The sequence below is a fragment of the Pangasianodon hypophthalmus genome, chromosome 9 (genome assembly GCF_027358585.1).
Source record: "Pangasianodon hypophthalmus isolate fPanHyp1 chromosome 9, fPanHyp1.pri, whole genome shotgun sequence".
NCBI lineage: Eukaryota > Metazoa > Chordata > Actinopteri > Siluriformes > Pangasiidae > Pangasianodon > Pangasianodon hypophthalmus.
In genome coordinates, this window is record NC_069718.1 from 30,069,405 (window position 1) to 30,097,254 (window position 27,850).

At 41.1% G+C, this 27,850-nt stretch overlaps 1 protein-coding gene and 1 long non-coding RNA gene across 3 annotated transcripts; both read right to left on the bottom strand.

Annotated features, from left to right (window-relative positions):
- Positions 1 to 5,579: 5,579 nt before the first annotated feature.
- LOC128318794 (uncharacterized) lies at positions 5,580 to 7,693 on the bottom strand. Its single transcript, XR_008302228.1, has 3 exons — positions 7,272 to 7,693; positions 6,506 to 6,553; positions 5,580 to 6,351 (listed from the first exon to the last, which is right to left on the bottom strand). It is a non-coding gene; the product is annotated as an uncharacterized LOC128318794 (long non-coding RNA).
- An 8,709-nt stretch (positions 7,694 to 16,402) lies between these two features.
- Positions 16,403 to 17,610, bottom strand: LOC117598184 (immunoglobulin-like and fibronectin type III domain-containing protein 1). Of its 2 annotated transcripts, XM_034307710.2 has the most exons (4): positions 17,440 to 17,608; positions 17,209 to 17,322; positions 16,759 to 17,089; positions 16,403 to 16,541 (listed from the first exon to the last, which is right to left on the bottom strand). In XM_034307710.2, exons 2-4 carry the CDS (start codon positions 17,299 to 17,301, stop codon positions 16,522 to 16,524), a joined length of 444 nt encoding a protein of 147 aa, XP_034163601.1. In that variant the 5' UTR covers positions 17,302 to 17,322; positions 17,440 to 17,608; the 3' UTR covers positions 16,403 to 16,521. The 2 variants fall into 2 exon arrangements, with proteins under 2 accessions (XP_034163601.1, XP_053092656.1); XM_053236681.1 differs by lacking the exon at positions 16,403 to 16,541 and having other exon boundaries at positions 16,573 to 17,089; positions 17,440 to 17,610.
- Between the last annotated feature and the right edge of the window lie 10,240 nt (positions 17,611 to 27,850).

Genomic DNA, 27,850 nt, shown 5'->3' on the forward strand with positions numbered 1-27,850 from the left:
CTGTGACATGCACAACTTATAAGATCACCTACCTTTAGGCAAACAGACATGATAATTAGCTTCTGTTGGCGACCCACTGGCCACAGAACAGACACAAGCTGAGATAAAGATTAGATTTGAAGTTTGGACATTTAATATTATTCTCTATTCTTTATCTCTAAGTGTAGATAAAGGGGAAGTTTCTGAAAGAGGCTCAGTTTTACTAACTAAATGTGTCCTTCCCGACTCCTTTTATTTACTCTACTATTTGATTTATTAAGTACCAGCTCATATGTATCAACTGGTTAACTAATAGGAGAGATTTCTTAAAAGGGAAGTAACATAAACACGGCTGCTGCTAAAAGAATCACAGCATGAAAACAGGATATGCACAAAATGCAGAGGACTTAATTGGTTGTTAACCGAAAGCTTCACACGCTACAATTACCTGATTGTCACCCTTGCATTTCTGTTAGTACTCCAACAAAATGATCAGCAAGCTCTCATTGACATTGCCATTTCCTTTTGTTATATTCAGAAGGCACTTTGCATCAGCTAATTCATTCTTAGATGCTTTTGTGAATATATCCCAGCTCTTTAAACTATATATAAACAAGTTACCGGCTTCTTTTCTGTCTTTAGCACTTAAAAATAGTCCTAATGAGAAACTCTGAAACAGGGGTGTCAAACTCAGTTTCTGGAGGGCCACAGCCCTGCAGAGTTTAGCTTCAACCCTAATTAAACACACCTGATCCAGTAAATCAAGTCCTTCAGGCTTATTTGAAAACTCCATGGTTTGTGTGTGTGCAAATGCAAAATGCAAGTGTGAAGTGTTACAAAGTGAATTCTGAAGAAAAATTATTTCACTGAAATAAACCAAACATGGCATCACAAACAAGTGAATAAGGCAAAAGGGGCATTGTTATAAAGGTTACATTAGAACTCTTACCTAATTTCACAGTGCTTGAAGCATTTCAAATGGGTTTAAAAAGACAACCCTGTGTAAACAAACTTTGCTAAGGAATAACCCTGAATGGGCTGCTGTCAAGATTATTCAATATAGCAAATACAAAAACTGTTTTACTGACTTAGCAAACCAAAAATGTTACAAACCTGTTAACATACAGTAATGGCTTCATAAAAGAAAACATTGTAAACTTACAGTGGATTCACAAAAAAGTGCAAATAATATAGCAATGCCTTTAAGAACAATTAAAGTGTTTATGAAATGTCCATCTAGTTGTGTTAAAGTTCAGACTCTGTAACTCTTTCATTGAACTAGTCTGTTTTTCAGAGTTTGTGCTTTGTTAGAAAGTTTATGTCCATCCAGTTCCATAAAAATCTTTTGGACAACCTCAAAGGTGTAGCGAAGTTTGGCAGGGTAGCTGAGATTTAGAGCATACATCAGTCCGAACAGCATAGCCACAGCTAATGCTGCATTATCCAGACACTGCAACACCTTGATGCCTTCAAGTACAATTCCAATGTCATTTGGTTCATCATTTGAAGCATATTCTTTGAGAACATAAATTCCAACAGTGGTGTCTTCAATGGCCTCCTTGATGGCATCTTCATCCATGCCCTGTACAAAACAGACAAGATATCATGTAAAACTCAATGGAGTCCAAAAACCTGTCTTCGACTAAGCACCACCAAATCAAAGTGACCTATTGTCAAATTTTATATCATACATGGCAGACTTACTTTTTATGCAGCAGTCTGTTGGGAGAGCAGTGTGGAGAAAAAAAAAAGAGATGTCTTGAGTAAGTAGGTCCATTGAAAAATTAATTAAAAAAGGGCCTACTGGACAATTGGAAGAAGAGTGGAGACTGTGTGATGTGGTGGTGTAACAAGTGCATCAGACTGTTTTGGTCTTCGTGAGGACATTTAAGATCCATATGTAAAACAAAGTGTGACAGGAGCACCTTCTTTATTGAAAGTAATTATAAATAAAGTAATTGTCCTTCTCAACCAGCCAATTGAAAGTCATGTTTCAAATTTATTAAGCCATTTTAACTGGCAACCAATAAACACTACTGATTTTGCAAGGTGTAAAACGTAAGAAAAAGATCAGTTAATAGTTTATCAAAAGAAAAAAAAAGAATCATTTCAATTGATGAAGTGGGAGAACAAAAGTGGAGTGCGAGATAAGGGGTGAAGTAAGCACTGATTCCTGTACATACCACATATTCCTGTATCAGGTTTTCTGGGTCTTCACCCATGTAGATACAGAGTCCTTTAATGATACATGTTCGTCCAGCAAATTCTGTGTGTCTTGATACAGCACATATGGTCACTTTTACACTTTTACTAGCATTGCTTTCATCTACTTCCTATGTTCATGTAGGAAGTAGACTGACATAAAAGACACACCATGAGACACCTAAGTAACAAGAGAAACTTTAAAAAAATAAATGCACTGTTGTACTCCCTGGTTTGCTGTACTATCTGTATGCCGTCCCTGCCAATGTAATAAATGGCAACTAATATATCCTCTCTACAATGCTAGAAATATTCATATTTTAAAAAGCTGTTAAATTCTAATGAGTGTGTGAATCACTTACATCAGCCAATTGAGCATTGATTCTTTTGAGTCTTTCCCCTAGCTGTCCTCCTCTCTTTTTGAACAATCTCATCAGTTTGTCAGAGTAAAGGTCCAGCTGAGACAGCAACTTGGATTGAAGTGGGACAGTGGTGATTCTCTTGAATTCTCTTGATCTAAAAATGTAATAATGGACAAAGAAATCAGACCCAAATGGTAATCATTTGGGAATCAGACAGTCACACAACTGAGATAGTGTAGGAGGGAGATAAAGCACAGATGAATATACAATCAAGTATATTAGCAGTTAGCCAGTGTACTCAACAGCAAAACAAAGATGTAAAACCTAATATAATTGACATCTTACCTCACTAACTTCAAACAGGGCAGGCCACCTTGCCATGAAATCCTCCACCATTGGTGCATCACGAACAACTTCATGTCTTCTGTGTGCGAAAGTCCTTTCCATCTTGAGTTTCACAACCTCTTTGTTGCTCCTCTTCTTTACATCTAGAAGTAGACTTTTCTGCATGGCCTCCAGACTCTCCTCAGTTTCTGTTGATGGGTATGTTGGGCAAAAGTTAACCTCTGCTCGCTTTGCCTTTTTGACTCCAAAAGCTGCACTGCGAATGGTCACTTGCAGAGGAAATGCTGAATGGTTGTGACTGTACTTGACTATGATCAGATGGCCTCTCATCATGCTCCATAGAGATGGGTCTTGACATATCAATTATTTTAAGTGTGCCTTTATCTTGGACTTCTGAAATTGAAGTAAGGTTAAGGAAATCATTTCCAAACAAGGAATCCATAAACTGAAGTTTAAAATTGCCTTGAAGTCCGCACTGTTTCTTTACTTCAACCATGAGGTCATCAATAGATGCAGGTAGTCCATGAGAAAGTGTCAACCTCTGAGAGCTGCCATCGGTCAGGATGATTTTAAGGATCATAGGTGTACCCATCTTCACTGCTGTTTACTCTGCTCAAACACATAAAATACAAAAAGATTATAAATCAGATATCCATTGTTTCACATTTAAATTTCAGAGGTTAAAGCCTACTTTTCAATTACTTATCTAGAAAAGCATCTGCAAATATGGTGCAGGTTGAATTTCCCTTTTAACAAAGTAGACAAGACCGTTCCCAGGTGCTAGCCCACCTTGTATTTCAATATGCCTTTTCAAAGTCACCATGCGAGTAGCTCCAATCCTGTAGTCAGCTAGTGGATAAGTATCAAGAAGTTCACTGACTGTCACAAGAGTGAAACTTCTTGTGGGTGCTGTGCTGAGTTCAAAGGCTCTATAGTGCTCTCTGTGCCAACCACAGAGCTCTTTGACAATGTAGAATACATTCTCTTGTAAAATACAGATTTGGTCAATTTCACTAAATTCAGGCAATCCACCTACAGACTTGTGGACCAGTATCATTCCCTTCCTATAGGTTATGCCCTTGACTTTTACACACTGTCAAGGTGAACCTCTGTTGTGTGAGAGACCTGTTGCTTGATGACCTGCGCTATCTCTTCTTTGAGTAAGTCTACTGGCAGAGTCGGTACAGCTGAGACCTCTAGGTCAGACTTCTCAGACATGGAGAGCTCAGATGGTAAGCAAACATCATCTGATTCTTTGAGGCCAGTGAGAGGGGGACATTCTTGAAGCACCCTGTGTGTCTGATAACTTGCTTAAAGAAGCTATGCTTAGCCTCAAAGCGCATCGTCCACTGCCCAACAACTGGACCAAACAGCCTAATCATCTGGGGGTAGTGTTCCAAATAATGGTGTTTTGGTTAGCAGCTTGATGTCAGGGAACAACTCTTTGAATCTCTGTCTGTGCTCTATGATTTTACTTTCTAAAAAGGCCAGCGAGTCATCACTATGTACAGGGGCAACAACAAGCTCTGTTATGTCCTTCAGATCCATGAGAACAAGCCACGCAGGCTCATCTTCAGGTACAAGTGGCCCAACCAGAAAAGGCAAGAACCTGAGCAGGCTCCAGTTTTCATGAGCATTTCCTCCCACTGTTTTTGTGCTGGAAAAACTTCGGGACACTACATGGGGTTTGTTCGTCTTGTCAGTCCATTTGTAGGGAAACTTAAGAATGGCATTGTTCAGATCAACTAATGTAAAATACTTTTTGGATATAAGCACAGTCAAGCAATGAGCTAGCTCTACTGGGATTACACCCTCAAAAACATCATGGAGAAGATCAGGTGGATAGCCAAAGATGACATGAAAATGAGAAATTTTTTGTGAAGACACATTCCTTTTTCACTCCAAAACAATTTGTTCCTAAATCTTGCGCTTGTTTGACATGGGTCTGATGATGCTCTTTAGTTCTCAAAGTGAAAGCAACAGAATGTACCTGAATATCACTTCTTTTTCCTGTACAAAATCTGCAGAAGTATTCCACAGAAAAACTCTGCATAAATCCTGCAACACTGTGTGATCCTAGGTTATCAGCCAATACACTGAGTACTGTGCCTTTAATTGACTCACCTAACAGCGGGATATAAACACCCTGCCCCTCCAGATTTTTCAGGTCTTCTAGAAGAGGTTCAAAGATTTTATCATATCCATAGGTTTTAATGTCATCGCTTTTACACAAAACTGACAAGTTACTAGATGACAACGAGGAATGAGACCCTGGAGGCAAGTTAGCTAATACCCAATAAACAGCACAAAGCTTGTGTTTCTTACGCGAGGTGCCGAGGAGGTTACAGATTTCAAAATCATCCACATAAAAACTTAAGATAATCCTTGGCCTTTCTCCAGTAAAGAAACCATTTTCCTTAAAGAGGCAACCGTCTGTTGAGGACCTGTACTGATATGACACTACAGAACATTTGCCTTCCTGTCTTTGATGTCCCTCAGTAACTTTATCAATAATTTCCCTTCTACTTAACAGCTGCTGTAGGGACTTCAATATTGGGACATATTGGAAACTGCTTTTGTTTTTAGAACCCAAGAATGTACTCAGCTGGCTCTATAAAACCAAAGTTGTTCTTGTAGTACTGCTTACGCAGATATACTGTACTCAGAGGACCTCCTTTTTGTATAGACCTTTGCACAGGATTACCAGAACAAACTGCATTAACCGTATCTCTTATTGTAAGTTCATCGACATGGAGGTTTTTCTGTTGAAAGATGTCACTCACAGTGTCACAAGATAATGGAACGGGTGCAGAACAAATCAGATGATGACGTTCCTCTAAAAATACATCAATAGCCGTACTTGGTACATGGACCAAATGCTCCAACTTTAGCAAGGCAGCTGCAAATCTTTGCTCTATGATTTTATGCAAGTCCTCTGTTTGACAGTGACTATTTGATGGAATGGCAATATCTGACTGCTCTACAAAGTCCTGACTAGTGGCCACCAATTCATTCACAGATCATGTTCTACTTATAACAACTCTAGGTTTAAAATCAATCAATGTGTGATGGCAGTGTTTTCGATTTTTGTGTGATTTAAATGTGCAATAAATGTTTGTTTTAAAGTCACAGCCTAAAAACATACAGATGACAGTCTCATGTCTTTTGAGATGTGCATTTATATGAGCAAAATAATCCCTCTCTGATGCTAAATCACCACAAGCGCAAAGGTGGCAGCTGAATATTGCTGTCTGTTTAGAGGTGTCCTCTGCTGAGTGAATTTTACTTTGATGGACTATAAGTGCATTCCATGTCTTAAATGTGCATGGACAGTGATGGTACGTACATGGAAAGCGAGAACTACGTCCAAAATGTGGATGCTTTAACTTGTAGTGATGCAAAAGCTTGGACCTACTTGATACAGTTTCTGTGCAACCCTTACAACTCCACATACCACCTATCCCTGTAACATACATAAAGTTCATTAGTCACGTAAATAAAACTACAGTCTGCAATCTAAATATAATATATATTTCCATATACACAACTCAAGCACAAGTATTTAAATGTCCAAAAGTCACAAAGTGCTGATGCATAAGAAATGCAACAGTACTTACCACTATAACGCCTTTGAATGTGTTTACTGTGCAAATAGCAAGATGGACCTGTGAAAGAAAAAATATTATCAGTGAGGTGAGTTCAGTGATTTACCTCAATAAACTAAAGACCACTCACAAATATAACAACAAAGATGCAACAGACATTGAAGTACATTCTACACTGTGGCTATCATCAACCACAATGGCACGCTGAAGTCTAGTCTGCTTCACTCAAACTCATTCTTCAGAGTCGGTTCACACAACCGCAAGCATCAGCTTGAATCTAGCTGCATATCCGCACTCCAACGTGGAACTGACGGTCAGTTTCCCATGTACTTACACATAAAGTAGGCCGAGTGATGGCTGCTCTGCTTAGGCTGCGAGTATATTGAAGCACTGTTAATATTAGCAGCCTGTTTGTTAACCTAAGTCTAGCTAGCTAATTGTTAGCATCAGCTACATGTTAGTTAACTAGCATATCACACACACCGGCAGATGCTGCAAATGTTAAATACAGAAAACAGAAAACAAGCCTACATCTCATTTAGCAATGATAATTTGCGCCAAAAGGACTGTACATACTGAATGAATCATTTCATCCCTAGCACAATCCTATGTAGACCACGTTGCCATCTTTTAACCCCGAGTAAAATATTATTTTAGGTCAAATGACATAAAACTATCGGAGAAATATGCTGCCTATAAGATGATATTATTAAGGCACAGTACTTTTTTTTGCATTTTGATCAGTTTCACAAGTAGACAATAAAGGATTTGCTCTTACCTTTCCATGTGCGCGCTCATCAACGGCTTCCCTCAGGTGTTTTCTTTACGTTATTTCAAATCTTCATCTCGGGACGTGTTATCGCGATAAAGGTAATCATTTTCCAGGAAGCGCGTGGGTACTTGATTGTTTCTTGTTATTTTGACAAAATCGAATCAAGTGAAAGCTAAGCAGTTGAATTTCAAGCAAATCTTATGAGATTTATTCATGTTTATTTAATTTAACATTAAATTAGGTAGTACAAAACACACGTTGCACTTAAGTAAATGCAACAGCCAGCAAAATTCCTTTTTTTGAGTGTAGGTAATTAGCAAGATTTTAAAATGTATACGATGTTTAATAGGGAGCCAGTGCAGTGTTGACAGAACCGGGCTAATATGGTCATACTTCCTGGTTCTAGTAAGAACTCTAGCTGCTGCATTTTGGACCAGCTGGAGTTTGTTTATTAAGCGCGCAGAGCAACCACCCAATAAAGCATTACAGTAATCTAACCTTGAGGTCATGAACACATGAATTAACATTTCTGCATTTGCCATTGGGAGCATAGGTCGTAATTTAGATATATTTTTGAAATGGAAAAATGCGGTTTTGCAAATGCTAGAAACGTGGCTTTGGAAGGAAAGATTGCTACCCAATAGCACACCTAGGTTCCTAACTGATGACGAAGAATTGACAGAGCAGCCATCAAGTATTAGACAGTGTTCTAGGTTATTACATGTAGAGGTTTTTGGTCCTATAATTAACACTTCTGTTCCCCTTCAGGAACTCGAGCTGCGTCACGAAACGCTATGGGAACGCCCCCGCGTGACCGCGCTCTGAATCACGTGTCTAATCCGTCCAATGGATGGGCGAGACGTCACGGGCGGGGTGACGTAGCGACCCGGAAGCATAAAAGCCCGAGCGGCGAGCCCCGCGTTAGCTTCCTGTTTTCAGCAAGCGCTCTATGTTGATTGTTTGTCTATTTTCCGTCTGGTTTGTGCTTTATCTGTGGCATGCCTAAAGCCAAAGATAAGACAAAGGGCAAGAGCGGGCAGCGCTTCAGGCTGTGTGTTCCTCCCTGTCCGCGATATATTACGGGCGGGGATACACACGGTCTGTGCGTTGCCTGTTTGGGAGCGGAGCATGTTCAGTCGGCTCTCGAGGGAGCCGGCTGCGCACATTGCGAGCGTTTACCGCTGCGCACTCTCCACTCCCGCTGGGCTCTCTTTGAGGAGGGAGCCCTCACTAGCGTGCCTCGCGGTGCCGGCCCCGCCTCTGCTGAGGCAGAGCGGCGGTTGCGCTCGTGGGGCTCGCAGATGGACCTGGCGGAGGGAATGGAGACGGGCCCGTCCCTTTCTCCTTCCTCACCCTCCAGGTCCACTGTCCCCTCCCTGGGCTCGGAAGCACGCTCTGCGGTTTCTTCCCCCCCGGGGAGCGGACTCGGCGCTCCACCTATCGTCCTCCGAGGAGGTCGATTTGGAGAGCGTCGACCCTGAGCCACAGTCTCCTCAATACGGGGAGCTGCTCGAGGTGGTTACGCGGGCAGTCGCTAAGCTTAGCATTGACTGGCCCGCTGAGTCACGGCCTGAGCCTCAGGGCTCTAGACTGGACAGCGCTTTTTACGCAGTAGGCCGCCACCTCCGCCACGGAGCCTGCCCTTTTTTCCGGACCTCCACACTGAGGTGTGGAGGTCCTGGAATAGGCCGTTTTCAGCCCGGTTGTTCAGCCCCACTTCTTCCCATTACGCTAATGTGGCGGGGCTGGACTACTCCGGTTACAGGGCGATGCCCAGGGTTGAACAGACGCTAGCCAGCTATCTGTCCCCTGCTGCTGCATCGTCCCTGAAGGCTCCGGCGTTGCCTACCAAGCCGCTGCGGACCACCTCAGGCTGGTTTCGTGTCTGCACACCATGGCGGTGTTACAGGCGTACCAGGCCGACCTGCTTAAAGAGCTGGACGCTGTCTGGCTCGTGGGGCTGCTGGGCGGGGGCAGCCCCCTCCGTGTACGGCCCCCTCCTACAGGGAGGCACAAAAGCAGAGCGTCGCCTCCCGTGCTCCCCTGAGGCGGGAGCAGGAGTCGCGACGACGCTCTGGGCCCGGCCCTTCGGGCACTAAGGCGGATCTGAGGACCGTCCTCATGTCCAGAAGGGCCGCGGCTAAGAAGCCCTGATGGTTTTGGCCCAGGGCTTCCGAGGGCGGGCCCCTCTGGGGCGATGCGGCGTACACCTCATCTTACGGTGCCCGGGTCCCCCCAGTGCCCTCAGGAGGTCGATCTGCCAACCCTGCCACCTATGGTGCTTCAGGGCGCAGCGGTCTCCGGCGAGCGCCTCTCCCAGTTCTCACCCGGCAACGTAGCGGGCCTGGGAGGCTCGCGGCCTCTCCTGAGGCCTTCGCAGCGGTTAGCTCATTTCCCCCATGTCGGTTCGCCGCCTCAGGGCACCCAGCTAACCGCTTTTATTACACCAGAGGTCAGTCTCGAGAGACTGATTCCCTTAGTGAGCTTTCTGGCAGCGTGGAAACTTCTGCCGAATGTGTCTCATTGGGTCCTGCGTACTGTAGAAAGAGGCTACCGAATTCAGTTCGGCTCATCTCCACCTCGTTTTTCTGGGGTTCTTCCCACTGTGGTGGGTCCCGAGCAGGCTCTGGTTTTGGAGCAGGAAGTACGTACTCTCCTGAGGAAGGAGGCCATCGAGGTGGTCCCTCCTCACGACAGAGAGTCAGGGTTCTACAGCCGGTACTTCATTGTTCCCAAGAAGGGGGGAGGGCTGCGTCCCATTTTGGACTTGCGGCAATTGAACCTCTCAGTCGCTCGACTGAAGTTCAGGATGCTTACGGTCACTCAGGTCGTGTCTCAGATCAGGTCCGAGGACCGGTTCGTCACGATCGACCTAAAAGATGCGTATTTCCACATCTCCATCCTTCCCCCGCACAGAAAGTTCCTGAGGTTCGCTTTCGGGGGCGAAGCTTACCAGTATCGGGTTCTTCCCTTCGGCCTAGCACTCTCACCCCGCACCTCACAAAGTGCGTGGATGCTACCCTGGCTCCTATGCAACTACAGGGCATCCGCATACTGAACTATATCGACGACTGGTTGATTTTAGCTCATTCAGAGCAGATGGTGGCTTGGCATCGAGATGCCGTTCTCGCCCATATGAAGGAACTGGGGTTAAGACTAAACGCCGAGAAAAGCGTGCTTTCTCCAGCTCAGAGAACCGCTTATCTAGGCGTCGTGTGGGATTCGACCACGATGCAGGCACGTTTGTCTCCTGCTCGGATCGAGTCGGTCCTCACAGCGGTCGCGAGAGCGACAGTAGGCCGGTCACTCACTGTAAAGCAGTTTCAGAGACTGCTGGGCCTATTGACAGCTGCGTCCAACGTGATACCGTTTGGCTTGCTGCACATGAGACCCCTACAGTGGTGGCTCAAGTCTAGGGGGTTTTTCCGAAACAGAGGAAACCCGCTCCGCATGATCAAGGTCAAGCGACGATGCCGCCGTGCCTTAGCTGTGTGGAGAGAACCTGGGTTCTTGTCTCAGGGCCCGGTCCTGGGAGCTCCTGGTCGCCGCGTAGTGCTAGCGACGGATGCGTCCCTCACCGGATGGGGAGCGGTCATGAGTGGCCGTCCTGCCCGTGGTCTGTGGAGCGGCCGCCATCTCACTTGGCACATCAACCGCCTGGAGATGCTGGCCGTGTTTCTAGCTCTGAAACACTTTCTCCCAGACCTAAGAGGCCGCCACGTGTTGGTGCGCACCGACAACACGACGGTGGTCTCTTACATCAACCGCCAGGGAGGTCTGCGTTCACGCCCCCTTTACAGGCTGGTGCTCCAGATCCTTTTGTGGTCCCAAGGGAACCTCCTCTCATTGAGAGCGGCCTACATCCCTGGTCATCTCAACGTGGGAGCGGACGCCCTGTCGAGGCAGGGGCCGGTGCCCGTGGAATGGAGACTCCACCCCGAGGTGGTGGAGCTCATATGGCGTATGTGATCCCAGGTGGATCTGTTTGCGACGCAGGAGACGTCGCACTGTCCCCTTTGGTTCTCTCTGACTCATCCAGCTCCTCTTGGACTGGATGCCATGGTACAGCCGTGGCCGAGGCTGCGTCTGTACGCCTTTCCTCCGGTCGCTCTGCTCCCGGGAGTTCTGGAGAGAGTGCGCCAGGACGGAATTCGTCTACTGTTAGTAGCCCCGTTCTGGCCGGGCCGAGTATGGTTCTCGGACCTGATTTCCCTCCTAGACGGCTCCCCATGGGAGATTCCGATCAGGAGGGATCTCCTCTCACAGGCGGGGGGCCATCTTCACCCCCGCCCGGAGCTGTGGAAGCTGTGGGTGTGGCCTCTGAGGGGGCACAACTCCGCGCTTCCAGTCTCTCAACCGAGGTTGTGGAGACCATCCTCCAGTCCAGAGCTCCCTCTACGAGGAAACTGTACGCCCTGAAGTGGAACCTTTTCACTTCCTGGTGCGGAGACCGCCGGCTTGACCCTGTTCACTGCCCAGTTGGTACAGTGCTGGAGTTCTTGCAGGCCCGCCTCTCCGCGGGACTGACCCACTCCACCCTGAAGGTGTACGTGGCGGCTATTGTGGCCTGCCACGCCCCTCTCGATGGCCAGTCAGTGGGCAGGCACCCCTGGGTGACACGTTTCCTCCGCGGTGCGCTGAGGATCAGACCTCCAGCTCGATCTCGGGTCCCCTTGTGGGACCTGGCCGTGGTTTGAGAGGCTCTCTGCAAACCCCCCTTCGAGCCCATAGAGGAGATTTCGGACCGTCTTCTGACGTTGAAAACTGCCTTTCTCTTGGCAATTTCCTCTCTTAGGAGAGTGGGGGGTCTTCAGGCCCTCTCGGTGACCCCTTCCTATTTAGACTTTGCGCCTGGTTTGGCCAAAGCATTCTTGTACCCCTGAGCGGGGTACGTACCGAAAGTCCCCTCCTCGGCACCACGGCCGGTCGTGCTGCAGGCTTTCTGTCCTCCTCCCTTCAGGGAGCCCGACCATCGGAAGCTCAATTGTATGTGTCCAGTGCGAGTACTGGACGCGTACGTCCACAGAACTGCCCTGTGGAGAAAGGCGGACCAGTTGCTTGTGTGCTTTGGTCCCCCTAAGAGGGGTTTTCCTGCTTCTAAGCAGACCCTCAGCCGGTGGATTGTAGAATCCATTTCTCTGGCTTTCGAGTCCTCTGGTCTCCCCAGTCCCCTGGGGGTCAAGGCTCACTCTACCCGAGCGGTGGCGGCCTCTAAGGCCTTTCTGGCAGGTGTGTCCTTACAGGACATCTGCAACGCGGCGGGATGGTCCACGCCCCTGACCTTTGCCAGGTTTTATGACCTAGATACGCGACCCACTCCCGGCTCCTCTGTCCTTGTGCCTTAGGCATGCCTCCTCCTGGAGGCAGGGACTTGTAAGTCTGGCGGCGTGGGTATACTCGTTCCCATAGCGTTTCGTGACGCAGCTCGAGTTCCTGAAGGGGAACGTCTCCAGGTTACGTATGTAACCATGGTTCCCCGAGGGAACGAGACGCTGCGTCTCGGTGCCACACTTCCGGCGTCCCTGCGGCGCTTGCTTCATTTTCCTGTAAGCTAACGCGGGGCTCGCCGCTCGGGCTTTTATGCTTCCGGGTCGCTACGTCACCCCACCCATGACGTCTCGCCCATCCATTGGACGGATTAGACATGTGATTCAGAGCGCGGTCACGCGGGGGCGTTCCCATAGCGTTTTGTGACGCAGCGTCTCGTTCCCTCGGGGAACCATGGTTACATACGTAACCTGGAGACGTTTTTTTCAGAATTTAACAGTAAGAAATGACTCGTCATCCAGTTTTTAAAATCGACTATGCATTCCATTTTTTCAAATTGGTATTTTTCGCCAGGCCGCGAAGAAATATAGAGCTGAGTATCATCAGCATAACAGTGAAAGCTAACACCATGTTTCCTGATGCTATCTCCCAAGGGTAACATGTAGAGCGTGAAAAGTAACGGCCCTAGTACTGAGCCTTGAGGTACTCCATACTGCACTTGTGATCGATATGATACCTCTTCATTCACGGCTACGAATTGATGGCGGTCAGATAATTACGATTTGAACCATGCCAATGCACTTCCTCTAATGCCAACAAAATTTTCTAGTCTGTTCAAAAGAATGTTGTGGTCAATAGTGTCAAATGCGGCACGAAGATCCAGTAGCACTAATAGAGAGATACAACCACGATCAGATGATAAGAGCAGGTCATTTGTAACTCTAATGAGAGCAGTCTCAGTACTATGATACTGTCTAAATCCTGACTGGAAATCCTCACAGATACTACCTTTTCTAATATCTTTGACAGAAAAGGGAGATTCGAGATAGGTCTGTAATTAACTAGTTCTTTGGGGTCAAGTTGTGGTTTTTTAATGCGAGGCTTAATAAGAGCCAGTTTGAAGGTTTTAGGGACATATCCTAATGACAATGACGAATTAATAATATTCAGAAGAGGATCTATGACTTCTGGAAGCACCACTTTTAGTAGCTTAGATGGAATAGGGTCTAACATACATGTTGTTGGTTTAGATGATTTAACAAGTTTATACAATTCTTCCTTTCCTATAGAAGAAAATGAGTGGAATTGTTCCTTGGGGAACTACAGTGCACTATCTGATGCGATACCGTAGCTGACGGCTGCATGGTTACAACTTTATCTCTACTAGTATCGATCTTGGAAGTAAAGTAGTTCATAAAGTCATTACTGCTGTGCTGTTGGGAAATGTCAACGCCTGTTGATGCTGTATTTTTCGTTAATTTAGCCACTGTATTGAATAAATACCTGAGGTTATGTTTATTTTCTTCTAAAAGAGACAAATATCATTATTAATATCATTAGAAATATTCATATCTAAAGTGCTAGAAAAGAGAGAGTCCATAGTTTCTGTTACATCATCAAGTTTTTCTGAGCTGTTAAGATAACTATTGAGATAAATCAGGAAGACTACTTACAAAGCAGTCTTTTGTGGTAGAAGTGATGGTTCTACTTGTAACAAGGAGTTGAATTTACAGTTTTAGCTATATGTGACTTGTGCTGGCAAAATGAGTCGGAATGCTCACGGTCTAATTTTGAGCTACAGGCAAAAGAAGTGAAAAATGTCAGTTTTGGTTGAATTTGAGGTTTTCACAAAAATGAGTTCATTAGGCCCTCTTCTGGCGATCCCAATGCTCCAAATATTAATTAAACATATAAAATGATCTTTATTTGTACGTTTTCTGAGAGGAGAACCTTTTTCTCTGCTCACTGGACGACTGCTGCAAGTTGTAGGTCTGTTGTTGCAAAGTGCAGCAATCCGCCCATGATGAAATCAAAACGATTGCGCTGACTGACATTTGCAAAGTGCATGCACAGACACGCATTTCCGCGAGACTCTCCCTATAAAGTATTGCAAAATATGTCTTGGCGAGATTCACACGAACATAATCTGTTAAGTCTTGCATGAACGTTTAGTTAATGGTTGGGGAAAAATCTGATGCACTCAAAAAAAAATATTTAACCCCAAAAGTTAAAACTTATGTATTTATTCAAGCTTCGCCCCATCATGTTAAGTTAATGTGATTAAATAAATTTTAGGATAACTGATGAACTGTGATTTAAGATTGTATATTAGATAAACTTTACTCATTTCCAATAACTTATTGTTACTTGCTTTATATAATCACTTTACATTTTCTTAATTCTATTAAATAAATGGTCAAAACATGTTACATTTTCAAACATTTATTGTGTTGTAATTGCTCCAGGAGTCAAAAGTGACCTCCAATCTGACCAAAAAAAAAGCATGAAAGCAAGACATAATGCAGTAGGCTACTTAACAAATAAAGGCAACTGTTTTCTGCAGTTTCATGCATCCTTCTAAACTGAAGCTTCCAGTGGTTATGACTCATGTTTGACTTTTTAGTTTTAAACCTGTGTGCCTACAAGTAACAGGGATCAACAAGGAACCATACTTCAACATCAGAGATTAATTTCACATTTTCAAGGTAACACTGTCATATCATTGCATAGTACGGTAAACAATGTGCTTTCTCCTGATCTATAACACAAAACAGTTGATTGTCTCTCCTGATGGAGAGGTTGCCCTGGTTGATCTAGATCAGCTAACTGATGCTTATCCACTGTATGATTATATGGTAGGAGGAAGAAGAATGGTGACCATGAAGAGGTGGCGTGTTATCCAATAACTAAAAGTGTTTCACACAGAAGCAAAAGACATTTTCAATTGGAAATTAATTTCATGAGTTATGAGTGAAAGACCGAGTGGAAACTGAGTTCTTTGGAGCTACAAGGGATTAAAACGGTTAAATTCATCTGTGTTGTTTTATGTGTTAATCTGTGTGAAAGGTTCATATAAGTGAAATGTTAAAAAGATGCTGTATTTGAGTTCATTTATGAATTGTGAATGTATGTTGCAAGACCACATGTGATAAATTTATGCTTATGCGTTTATTTGTAAGATGAGATCGTCATTTTGTTGCTTTGTTAAACGTTGTGATATGTGTGTATTCTGAAAATGATATTAATGACAGTTTTGTGACCTTGTTATTCAAGGTCAGTTTTTTTTTTTTTTTTTTGTTCCTTTTTTCTACTTCTGATTCGGTTTTATCGTGGCCCTGTCGAGTGTGTGCTGCAAGCTCTAAGTTGACGCTGTATGGAGATCGATGCTTCACGAAATGGAGTTTCTGGATTCCCAGATTTCGTCCAAACTCCTGTGTTCACGGAGGGAGTGAGGACTGGCGAGCCGCACTGAGTTCTCAACAAGTGCTACTGAATGACATTTACCTTGCTGTTGCCGAACTGGACGGTAGGAAAAGTGAACTAGCAGCACAAACAGAGCGTTTCACTGTTCTCTTTAGGGACGATCTAATAGGAGAGACTGAGTGACGAACAATTTCACTGTCGTTAACTGAATTCAGCCACATTCACAAGGTTGTGAATGAACATCAAGTACTGAATTACAAGACTCTTGAAAATTGAGCTTTGAATTCATACTTGAATTTATTCAGGTTTATTTGGGTTTCTTCCTAATTGTGTTTTTCTTCTAATTTGATCAAGTGTATTTGTTTTCCCCATTTTTATTTTTTATTTTTTTTAAAGTGTGAACAAAGGATACAACTCTCATTTCATTTTATTTTATTTTTCTCCAGAGTGAACAAAGAAATAAGTTAGCGATACCTCAAAAGGAGCAAACAAAAGGTTGACTTCATTAACTGATGTGAAGTTTGTGGTGGAAGGTGTGAGTTTGAGTTTGAGTTCTTCTGAGTTTTCATTTGAAGTCCTTGAAAACTATAAAGAAAGGGGGAAAAAAAAGGAATAGAGTTAAAAAAAAAGGAAAGCGTTATTGTCAAAACAACTTGCACTGAAATAGTTTTCTCCTTTTCTTTGTTTGAGAATGTTACCCATTGTATTTTGTTTATTTTTCCTCATTCCTCTGATTTGGTGCATTTCAATTGCTAAGCCAAACATTTACTTTTGACAAATAACACTGAGTTGAACGTCTTACCGTGTCTGAGTGATTCATTGTTGTTATTGAGCTCCTTATTCTCCGTAGGCGAACCTGAACTTCTGAAAAGCTGGTCCATATTCAGAACCCATCGTGTCTGCAGTACTTGGTGCAGCGGGTTACACCTAACATGTTTAACACCGTGATCAAACTTAGTCTTACTCTCCAATTCAGCTGAAAACATGGTTGCATCTTCAACATCCACTTGATATAGACCTGCATCTTCTGGGCCAACATTACTAATGGTAAATGTGTATTTATCACCAACTTTCTTCAGATTGTGTTTGAAGGAATCATTGGTGCCATCACCATAGTCAACGATTTCACCATTCTGCAAAGAATAAATGAGTTGAATTAGATACTGCCCACCTAAGCAGAGTGATTTTATATAGCGCTTACATAAGCCTCTACAGAAAACATCACTGCAGTTAAGAAACTTGTGGCTCTCACCTTGTAGAGAGAAATTTTGCTCATGGGATTCTTGAGCTTCATCTCAAGTTCAAATTCAGCTTTTCCATTTGGTTTGACCTCTACTGGTTTCATATTTTCAACCTTTTCAACATACTGTTAAAAATAAAGGACAATGGAAAAATAAGAAATATCGGTGTACAGTACAGTACAGTGATCAGTGTAAACACTTCAAATCCATCTTTGACTACAATAGTCTGAAGGTGTTGATACCTTCGCCTGTTCTTCCTCTCTTTCCTTCTTCAACTGGTTGCTGAAAAGTCTTTTCAGATTTCAGAAAAGATTTTTCAGATTTCAGAAAAGATTCCACAAAGATATTTCGAAAGAGTTTTGCTATCTAGATATATTAACTGTAAAAATAGATAACATGAAACAAACAACAAAAAATGTAGCTCCCCAAATTATTTGGTTGTGATATTTTACACAGTTTTCTTCAGCATTTTTCTGAAGTCTTCAGGTTCATTTCGTTCTGAAATAAATAAATAAATAAATAAATAAATAAGCAAGCACATATTTAAATTACTTTTTGACTTATCGGACTAGCCATCTACTGTCTAGTCTGAACACTATTACCATTATCTTTTAATTCAACTTAAGCTGTTTAGTAATTTACTAAGTACTGCATACAAACAGATTGTGTTTTGAATGACTACATGTATATGTATATGTGTATTTGGCAGGCTAAACATGATGTCTTGTTGTAACTTTCTGTCATCTTTAGATTACTTTTTGAAGGTTTGAGATAATTGACTTAAGTGTATAAGATAATTTAATATATGTGCACGGTTTTGCTATGCCATGTTTGTTTTTCTGATCGACATCAACATTTGAATTCTATCGAATCATTTGAATGTTGCCTTATGGTAATTTCATTACACTCTTGAAAAAAATAACTCTAGAACCCTTAAGTATTATTGAGAACCCACCACCCCATTGCTTCCTTCTCTCCAATGGCTTCCTGCAGCTGCCCACATCAGGTTTAAAACACTAATGATTGCCTACAAAGCCAAAACCAGACAAGTAACCACATACTTTAAGGCACTTATCACACCCTGCTATGCACCACGCTCCTTTCAAGGCTCTAACATGGCTTGACTGGACCCATCATCCCTCAAGACTCTTTTCTGTCCTGGCACTCAGGTAGTGGAATGAACTTCCACTGGCTGTCCGAACACTGGCTGTCTTCAAACAAAGACTAAAGATCTACCTCTTGAATTGACACTTCTATTGAAAGAATCCCTTGTCTTGTGTGTTTTCTTTTCATGCTGTACTAACCTCCTTCAACAGGATTTTAGCTTGACGGCCTAACCTAATGAACTATCACGAGACTACAAAACACTCTGGATAATCTGCTAAATGCTGTAACTGTAAAAGCTATAAACAGTCATTATACCACAGGAATCTTGAATTTGAATGTTGAATCTGAATGGTCAGAATGTATTCACTGATTTTTTCTATAACAGCACAGCTCTGACAATGTTGACGGCTGTCACAGGTTTATATAGTACATGTTTATTTTTCAGGAACTTGGATGCTGACACTATTTAATACTAAAAATGGATTTTAAAAGAGAAAATTAAGTGTTAATTAACAAAGTAATATGTATAATCATTGCTATGGTAAAGATTTATGTATGGAGAATATTCATTCATTCATTTATGGAAGGAGAGCGCTTTGTAACAGAGTCACTGTTGTATCTTTATGTTTTACACTGCACTATATTTGTCTTGCTAACTTCAAGAGAGAGAGAGAGAGAGAGAGAGAAACTTTGAGTTGTGAACTTTTAATGTCTAAATAACATCAGATTTACTCTGGTATTCTTAGACATACCTGGCCTATTTTTCCTGAATCCAGCTGAAAAAGAGAATGATCACAATAAAGCTGGGATGCAAAGAAATGTTTGCGATACAATGTAAGGTAATTATTATTATTAATAATAAAAATAATAATAATAATTTTTTTTTAATCTATGAATGTAAATTATGTCTTACCTTCAAAAACCTTAAGCGTAGCTGTACAAAGAGCCATTCCAAGTGTGTTTGTAGCAAAACATTTGTATGTATCTGCTTGGTCAGCTGTTATATTTAATATCTGCTATGAAACATAACCAACATATTTGAGTATTTACTGAGTAAGAATGTATTTTGCAGGACTTGTGTTCACTTAAAAGGAATTTACTTACTGTTTCAAATCTCACAGTTGTTTAAAAAAAAAAAAAAAAAACCCTGCACTGGGTGAGAGAACCTGCGTAGGGCCTATGTGTCGTTGGATTTGTATGGGTTAGCCCTCATCCACAATGCCCACAACTTGTGGCCAAAGATGAGGATAGGGGCACTGATTGACTGGTACTCAGAGCTCTTGTTTCACCACCATAGACCAGTACAGCAACTGTAACACTGCAGGCAAGGTCTCTCCTCCCATCTGAAGGAATCAGCCCCTCTCTTTTCTAAGGGAGAACACAGACATCAAGATTCTGCATATGAATCACCACAGTGGTCACAATCAAAACCAAAAAAGCTTGGGAATCCAGGATGTGGAATTAAGGAAGAATCAAGTTTTGTACTATGAAGCCACCCATCATGCATTGCGCAGCATGAAGCTTTTTCGTTTTGATTGTCACTGTTGTTGTGATTCATATCATTATATTGTATATATCATGTTATTATATTCTACATTCTCAAGGTTCTTCATATTCATCATTATTCACTACCATTTTTCACAAGTGTACTTATGTAAATACTGATGTAAATCTGGTTAAATCTACAACTGTGTTCCATACCTGCACTACTACATTTAATTTAACTTATTGTATTTTATATTTTATATTTTGTGTGTTTTTTGGGAATGAGCAGACTCGTACGTGTACGTGTACGTGTTGTATCTTGCTACTGACCATGCTGCTGTAACACAAGAATTTCCCTCATGGGATCAATAAAGTATATCTATCTATCTATCTATCTATCTATCATATGCAAAATCTTGATGTCTGTCTTCAGGATGTGTGATCATTTTAATGCTATTAGTGCCGATACTGCAGTTTCACAAGGTTGGTGGCTATAAATGCCAAAGGTAAACAAGATTAAAAACAAAACACCATTATAACTACTGATGAGGTTTTTAAGTTATTAGATGCTCATTTTGTTATGACTTTGTCATCACCAGCAAGATAGGGAGATAGTACCTGATCCCATTCGATCTTGGCTTTCTTTGCCACAACTGTGCTTTACAAACACACAGTTACAGCAGCCGAAGAAAAGCTAACACAAGAAGTACAAGGACCAAGAACTAAAGCAAACAATGCCCACCACAATGGTGACTTCAAATGAAATAAATATCAACATCTAAACCTCTATTGATTCTCAATAAGAGCTTCTCTAGACGTCTGACAGAAATAAAGTCAGTCTGGTTAGTAATGAGTGAAGCTGGTGATGCTGTTTGTGGAGTTGTTTAATCCTCCTCTGCTGAGATCTTCAGAGATTTAATGTCTTTGACTTGCACTTGATTTTACCAAATGCTCAATCATCAGTTATATGATCATTTAATTTGATCCTTCATCTCGTGAACTTCAACACTACTTTAGTGTTTCTTTTAACATTGTGTGCAGTGTTCACTGAGGATTTTCCTGCGTATGTTGTACATTTCAGCATCTGTCCAAACAGAGTTTTGTACCTGTAAATGTTTTTTTTATTTTTATTTTATTTTATATACATACAATCATGAAAAAAGTTTTGCAATTTTTTATTTATTATTATTCCACAAGTGTCTGTATTTTATGTCTGAGGCTAAGTGTAGCATAAGCGGCTTGGTGGGAAATGCTGTCCCCTCACAGCAAGAAGATCTCTGGTTTGAGTCCCAGATGAGCCAGAAAGTCTTTCCTTCAGATCTGGTTTCCCTCACAATCTAAAGATGTGTGAATTACAGATGCTTAATTGTCTAAAGGTGTGATTGTGTTTTACTGCCTCTGGATGGATCCGTGGCAGAGTTGTTTTTTTGTTTTTTTTGGCTTTTTTTATAGCTCAGTTTTGGGGTTTCTGGTTAAAGACTGCTCTCTATGTAGTTGACTGAAGGCTGAGATTGGGTGGCACTATTAAAACTTATTCTGGCCCAGTTCAGGGCTGGTTATAAGGCAAGGCAAGGCAAGTTTATTTATATAGCACATTTCATAGGCAATGGTAATTAAAAGTGCTTTACATAAAAGGAAGTAAAATAATCCTAAAAAAATTAATTACAATAATAAAACAAGGAATTCAAAAACTTTTAAAATGATTTAAAAATTGATTTAAAAACAATTTAAAACAGTTAAAAATAGAAAATGATTATACATAAAATAAGTTACTGTTTGGCTGAGATTTGGGCCAGTTATGGCTCATGTGTGGCTCATGCCTGTAGTCCAGATCTGGGCCAAACAAGGGCCGTAATTCTTTGCTGCGTGTGGGATGAGCGTAACTGGTTGTTTGGCCCAGAGCTGGGCTAGACGACAATTGCTATGTGGGTTACGGCTTCAGATGCAGTTGTTCTAAAGATGAAAAAGCACAAATTAGCTGGTCGAAAACTTAATTTGAGCTTGATTTTGGTAAAAATCTCATGCAAAATCTAACATAATAACAAACTCATTTTCTTTTCTCTCTTCTTCTTCTTTTTTTTTAATTCGATCCAGTTCTTCCTGGATTCTTTTTTTCTCCTCTTCGGATTTTGATATTGTGACCAATATGAACCACTCATTTTCAGTCTCTCTTCGAATAGATATTTCGAGTTTTCAGATATGTGATGTCAGAACAGAGAGAAAGAGAATACTGTTAAATTATTTTTAAAAGTTCACAAAGTGATTTTTTTTTCCAACAAAGAATCAGTTTGTGATTTTGTTAAAGGTGCACTGAGTAATTTTAACAACTAGCAGTTTAAATGCAGCATTACACAAGATTTCACTTACCACTACTTTTGCAAAAATGCAGTTTTAATTATCAAGGTAAAGCAACCTTGTGTAACCCATATTAATCTCAACATGGATTCCAAACTCTTTAGAACTCTTTAGGTTTTATAACCACTGCCAACCAGATGAGCAGAGGTCCTCAGAAATGTATTTTGTCTGTGCCGTGATACACTTCCACAAACACGTGTTGTGAAGATGAGACTTTAATAGATCCCTGTTCTTTAAATAAAACAGGGCACACAGCGACACCAGATTTTCATCCCATTAGCTAAGTTTACATGAACACTTTTTGCTTCAATCGGAATGAATTTATTCTGACTGATGAATCAGAAAGTAGAGTTCACATGAATGCTATTTAATACACTGATCGGGTTTATGTGTGCGTTTGTCACAAGCTTCTAATCAGATTTAGTCTTGACATTTGTACACTGCACAAACATACAGTGTTTCCTGCTGTTGTCTCATAATAACCATCCTCACTTTCTTTTGTTTTAAAACAGCAGGTTTATTATTCATTTTGCAGGGCTCGACATTAATGCTTGACCACTCGTCCAGGACAGGTGGCCTTTTTGAAGGGACAAGTAAAATAGGATTTTACTTGCCTGACCGGACAACTAGCCTTATTAAAACTTTCCTTGTCAGACTCCTCCTCGTGGAGGAGGACTTTCTATTGAGACAAGTGAATTGGTCATTCAGGGCACACTAGAACAAGTATTAAGGACAAGGCTTAAGGTCGAGCCCTGATTTTGTGTCCTAATTAGAGGACGATGAGCACAAGAGCTGTTGTGCTGTGCTGCTTATATTTATCATGCAGTAAAAGCACCCCTTTCTGTTCCCAAAACCGGTTGTCTGTGCTTCAGAGTTGGAAACAAGGACTGATATGACATTTTCATTCCCCACTTCACAGACGCTGAGCAAAAGGTGAGACATAAACACACAGCAATGGTTGTTTATTCAACAACAACAGCAGCAGCTCATCCTGTGACATACAAAGTGTTTACATGTCCTGTCGATCGGATTACAACAGGAATAAACCACTCCTTACAATACGACTGAATTTTTAATTGGATTTGGCAATTCATTCCGATTGACTTGGTTACATGTGACTTTTTTATTCCGATTGTGCTACTAGTCTGATTACAGTTGGATTATTAGGGTCCATGTATCCGCAGCTACTGATTGAAATCATCTCATCACTGGTGGAGCACCTCCAAATTAACTGCTAATCCTTGAACCAGAAAGGTTTCGTTTCATCTGTATTAGACAAACCAGAACAAGCTAATATTCTGGATGCTATAGACAGTTTCATCGGACGCATGCGTCTGGCCTGAAGTTAACTTCCGGTCTGTGTTTGTTTATCGGTCTGGCTCGTCGCTAGTAATATAACAATTTATATTATGTTTAATTTATATGAATATTTTTGCTTACAATAATTGCAATAAAATGATCGACTCTACAGGGACTCTGTTGTTATTGATTCTTTGTGGAAGTCTACCGGAAGTTAAGTTTGGGCCACATAACGTTTGTCTGTGTTGTTGCCGTTGAAACAATCTATACTTCAGGATAACTAGAAAGTTGCAGACAGGTGAATTTTATCACGGTTGGAGATAAAGTCTGCAAGAAAGTAGACCTCGAGGTCCAGAATTGAGGACCTCTGATATATATGCTTTCGCACTGAATGTTTTTTTTTTTTTTTTTTTTTGACTGTCAGATTTTTTCCGGCCTTCCAATAAGATAAGATATGCTCCAAATGATCACACTGGGTATTGAAGCAGGATTATGCTCCTTGCAAATGGGCTGATCTCCGTTTTCAGACATTTCCATTACGCTTGTGTTTCTCTTTTTGTAATCTCCCAAGATAGCCATGGTTTTAAGGGCTCTAGACTGTCCTATAGCTAAAGCAAAAGTGCCCGTTTCATTAATGGTTAAATAAATGTGTCAACAACGGACACAGCATTGAGTTCCCTCGAAAGGGAATGTCTAAGTGTTATGTATGCAAGCTTGGTTCCCTAAGAAAGGAATGAGATGCTACACCTTGTTGCCCTCTTTAAGGCATCCCATTGCTTCTCCATTCAGAAAAAACAAATCTGCTGTATAAACAGTCACCCTTTTATGTGAAAGGATACTCCCTGTGATGTCATCTGACTGCTGTCAGCCAATAGGTTTGGTGTGATTTTACAATATTCAGACACCAGGTGCCATGGGACACATCGCCCATAGCGTCAGCAACTGACAGAGTGTCTCATTCCCTTCTCAGGGAACTGGGTTTACATTCCTAACCCTTAGATGTTTCCCATGGTTATGCAACACTCAATACTCAAAAGCCATATCTTTGTCTTTGTATCTTTATAACAGTTAAGGGGATTTCCCATGACAGTACTGTTCGGTGTATTTGTCAATTATGTCTTATAATGTGTTGTTTTAAGTAAAGACAATGTCCGTGTTTTGGTCTCTTTCAATATAAAAGTATGCTACTGACTCACTCATAAAGACAGTCCTTGCTGCCATCTAATGGTGTAATAATGTAACTTCACTAAAGTTGAAATCACAATCACTAATAGACCATTTTCTCAATATCAGATACGGCATATTATTTAGTAGGGCTGTCAAATCGATTAATAGCAAATCGATTAATCATCCAAAATAAAAGTCTGTGTTTACATAATGTGTGTGTACTGTGTATATTTATATGTATACATTAATACACACACATACATGTAGATATACAGTATTGTGCAAAAGTCTTAGGCACGTCTGTATTTTCACCCCAATAAATGGTTTTAAGTCAGTTATTTACATCATTTACAGAAGCGTGTAAGTAGGAAATATCAGTTTACATTTCCAAACATTGCTTTTGCCATTATTTTTAATAATCCAGTGAGATTTCTGTATGCTCAAGAAGTGTGACTATAGGTCACATAGGTGCTGCACACGGAGATCTGGTCTCACCATCGTTGAGTCATGTCTATTTTTACATGAAGAAACAGAACAAACTGACACTGACTAAATCCAGAAGAACTCTGGCAATATCTCCAAGACGCTAGAAGAAAGTTACATGCAAACCTACCTGAAAAACTATGTTCAAGTGTATCCAGTACAGGGATCATGTAGCATCGAGTCAGAAGTGCCGGTCCGCAGGAAACAGTGCCAGTACGCTGAGTACCGGTGTGTACCGGCCCACTTCAAGCAGTGGTAATAAACATCTGGGGTGTGTTTCCCAAAAGCAAGTTCCGTCATTACTAACATAGTTCAGCCACTTGGTGTTTCCTGAAACCATAGTTCAAACGAACATTCGCAAACAGCATGGCAAAGCTCTGTGGTTGGAACGACATCTTCTTGTTTGTATGGCATGTGGACTTAATAAATCCTTATCTCGAGCGAAATAGGCAAGCCAACGTCCAGTACAATCTATATCTTATATTTCAAGTATATCAAAAATAATTGACACCTTTTAGTTTTTGAAGAGATTTAAAGCATTGTTTTTGATAAGTGTGCATGTGCATGGGTGGTCTGCGTAAGAGAGAGAGCCTATGACTGAATCTTAAAAGAAAGCAAAATAACAGAAAGAATTAGTCCTCAGATGTCATGTGTGTAATTCATATAAGGAAAATCTAGCTTTATTTCGATCTCAAATAAATTCCTCAAAAGAAGTTATTATTCCACCACCTGCGTGTTGTCATTCACCAACGTGGGTGAACGGCAAATTTGTGACAATACGGTTTTGGGAAACAGTCGTGACTAGCTAGTTTATTTCTTCAATGATGCGTCTTACTATGGTAGTCAAGCAGCGAACTACAGAACGTCGTTGTATGGGAAACGCACCCCTGGTTAGTTGTTGACTTGAAATAAGGCCTTACATGGCGAAGAATAAAATTTCTGTTTTAAGGTGAAAGCAGAGAGGTGCAAGAGGAAAAAGACAAATTTAGGGTGGTGCAGGGATGTTTATTCATCATTCATGTGCCAGTTCAAGTTATTCAGGACAGCTGTGATGAATCTTCAGACTTTTCAGAACTTAGAAAACACTTCTGGTGTTGATTTTCAAGCCTTCTTGGAGTATTTTCATAACAATAAAGAATGCAGTGCTATTTGACATAGCTTTTTATTATATTATAGAAACTATAAAACGTATATCTGCATTGAGTGATTTCTTACATTGTATAAAATCCATGATGACACGTTTGGATAAACCAAGGAAATTTTATTTTTCCTAAGGAAAATATAAAAAAAATCAACATTACAAATTATTGTTCAGCAGTGTTTTTGATTTCCTGGCCAATTAATAGCAAGAATTTAAAAAATATTAAATCCTGACAATTAGACAAAAGTTTTTTTTTCTTCTGAAACGGTGTCTATGCCCTTCTTCCGAATTGCATGAGAAAATCTATTAGATTCTCTAGAAAGCCGTTAACCATTCATAACCTGTCCTTAATCCTGTTCCACCCTGGTGAATCATGCAGAAAATCTTCTTTAACCGCAGAGGTGGGGCCTCAGTAAAATGGAGCTAACCACATACTTGTCATAAGTTTCAGTTTTCTTTTTGATGCAAGCACATGTGATCAGACTTGTTTAAAAAGGGTGTTTTTAACGGACTTTTGTTTCTTTGGAGTTAGCATGCCTAAAGCTTGAGAAATCCTTTCACTCTGTCATTATTGAAGACTTCTGTAGAACATAAACTGTAAATATAGCCACAAGCGACAATCATCGGGCATAGGGACGATCGATACATACATACATACTTATATATACATATGATTCAACCTTTGGGATTGATTGCACAAATGGTCTTCACTGAAAAAAATTTGGAGTAGGATTTACTTGAAAAAAGCTTGGAAACAGTTTTCACTCAGAAAAGGCTAGTAAATTTACAAAAATTTGCCAAGTAAAAGCCTATCCATAATCATAAGTTAAGTTTACTCGGGAATTCCCAGTAAATTTTACTGACTCTTTGTTTGTAAATTTTACTTAAGTAATGCTTATAAATATATTATGATTTATTGCATTTTTTTTTTTACATAAGAGTCCTAGTTATCTTTTTTAGTTATCCTGAGTAACCTTTACTTTAAATATTATTTAAAACATTTCTTAATATAATTTGTAATGTAGTACTACTGATGTTTTCAATGAAAAAACACTGACATCCATTTTCCTTGAGTACTTTTATTTGAATTAAACTTTTGAAAAAACAGATTAAACAAAGGGAATGATAAAACAAATGGACAAAAATGAACGGACACATTCATTAAGATTAACTGCTGTTGGCCAAAAACATGACCAAAATGGTTCAGCATCTTTATCCTATATATGGTTTGTCTGATTCTGTGTGGTGTCGGGACAAATGTATTCGTAGAGCATTAAATGTTTTAAATATACAAGGGCAATCAGCATAAAGACAAGGGCTCGATGACTGACAGCCAGAATTTCCGTGCTTGAGCCGTGAGTGTTTTAAAAGTTGAAGTCTTTTGTTTGACTCAAAGCTGCATTTTCTACACAACCACCTCATGCTGTGGCACCTGCAATAAACAAAAGATGTGCACACACACACACACACACACACACACACACACACACACACATATATATAAACCAATTCAGAAGAAGTAAACAGCGCTGGTCCAGAAGAACTTCCAGTTTCAGTTTTTTTTTTAACATTTATAACTGAATTAAAATTGTACACAAATACCTTTAAGATTTAAT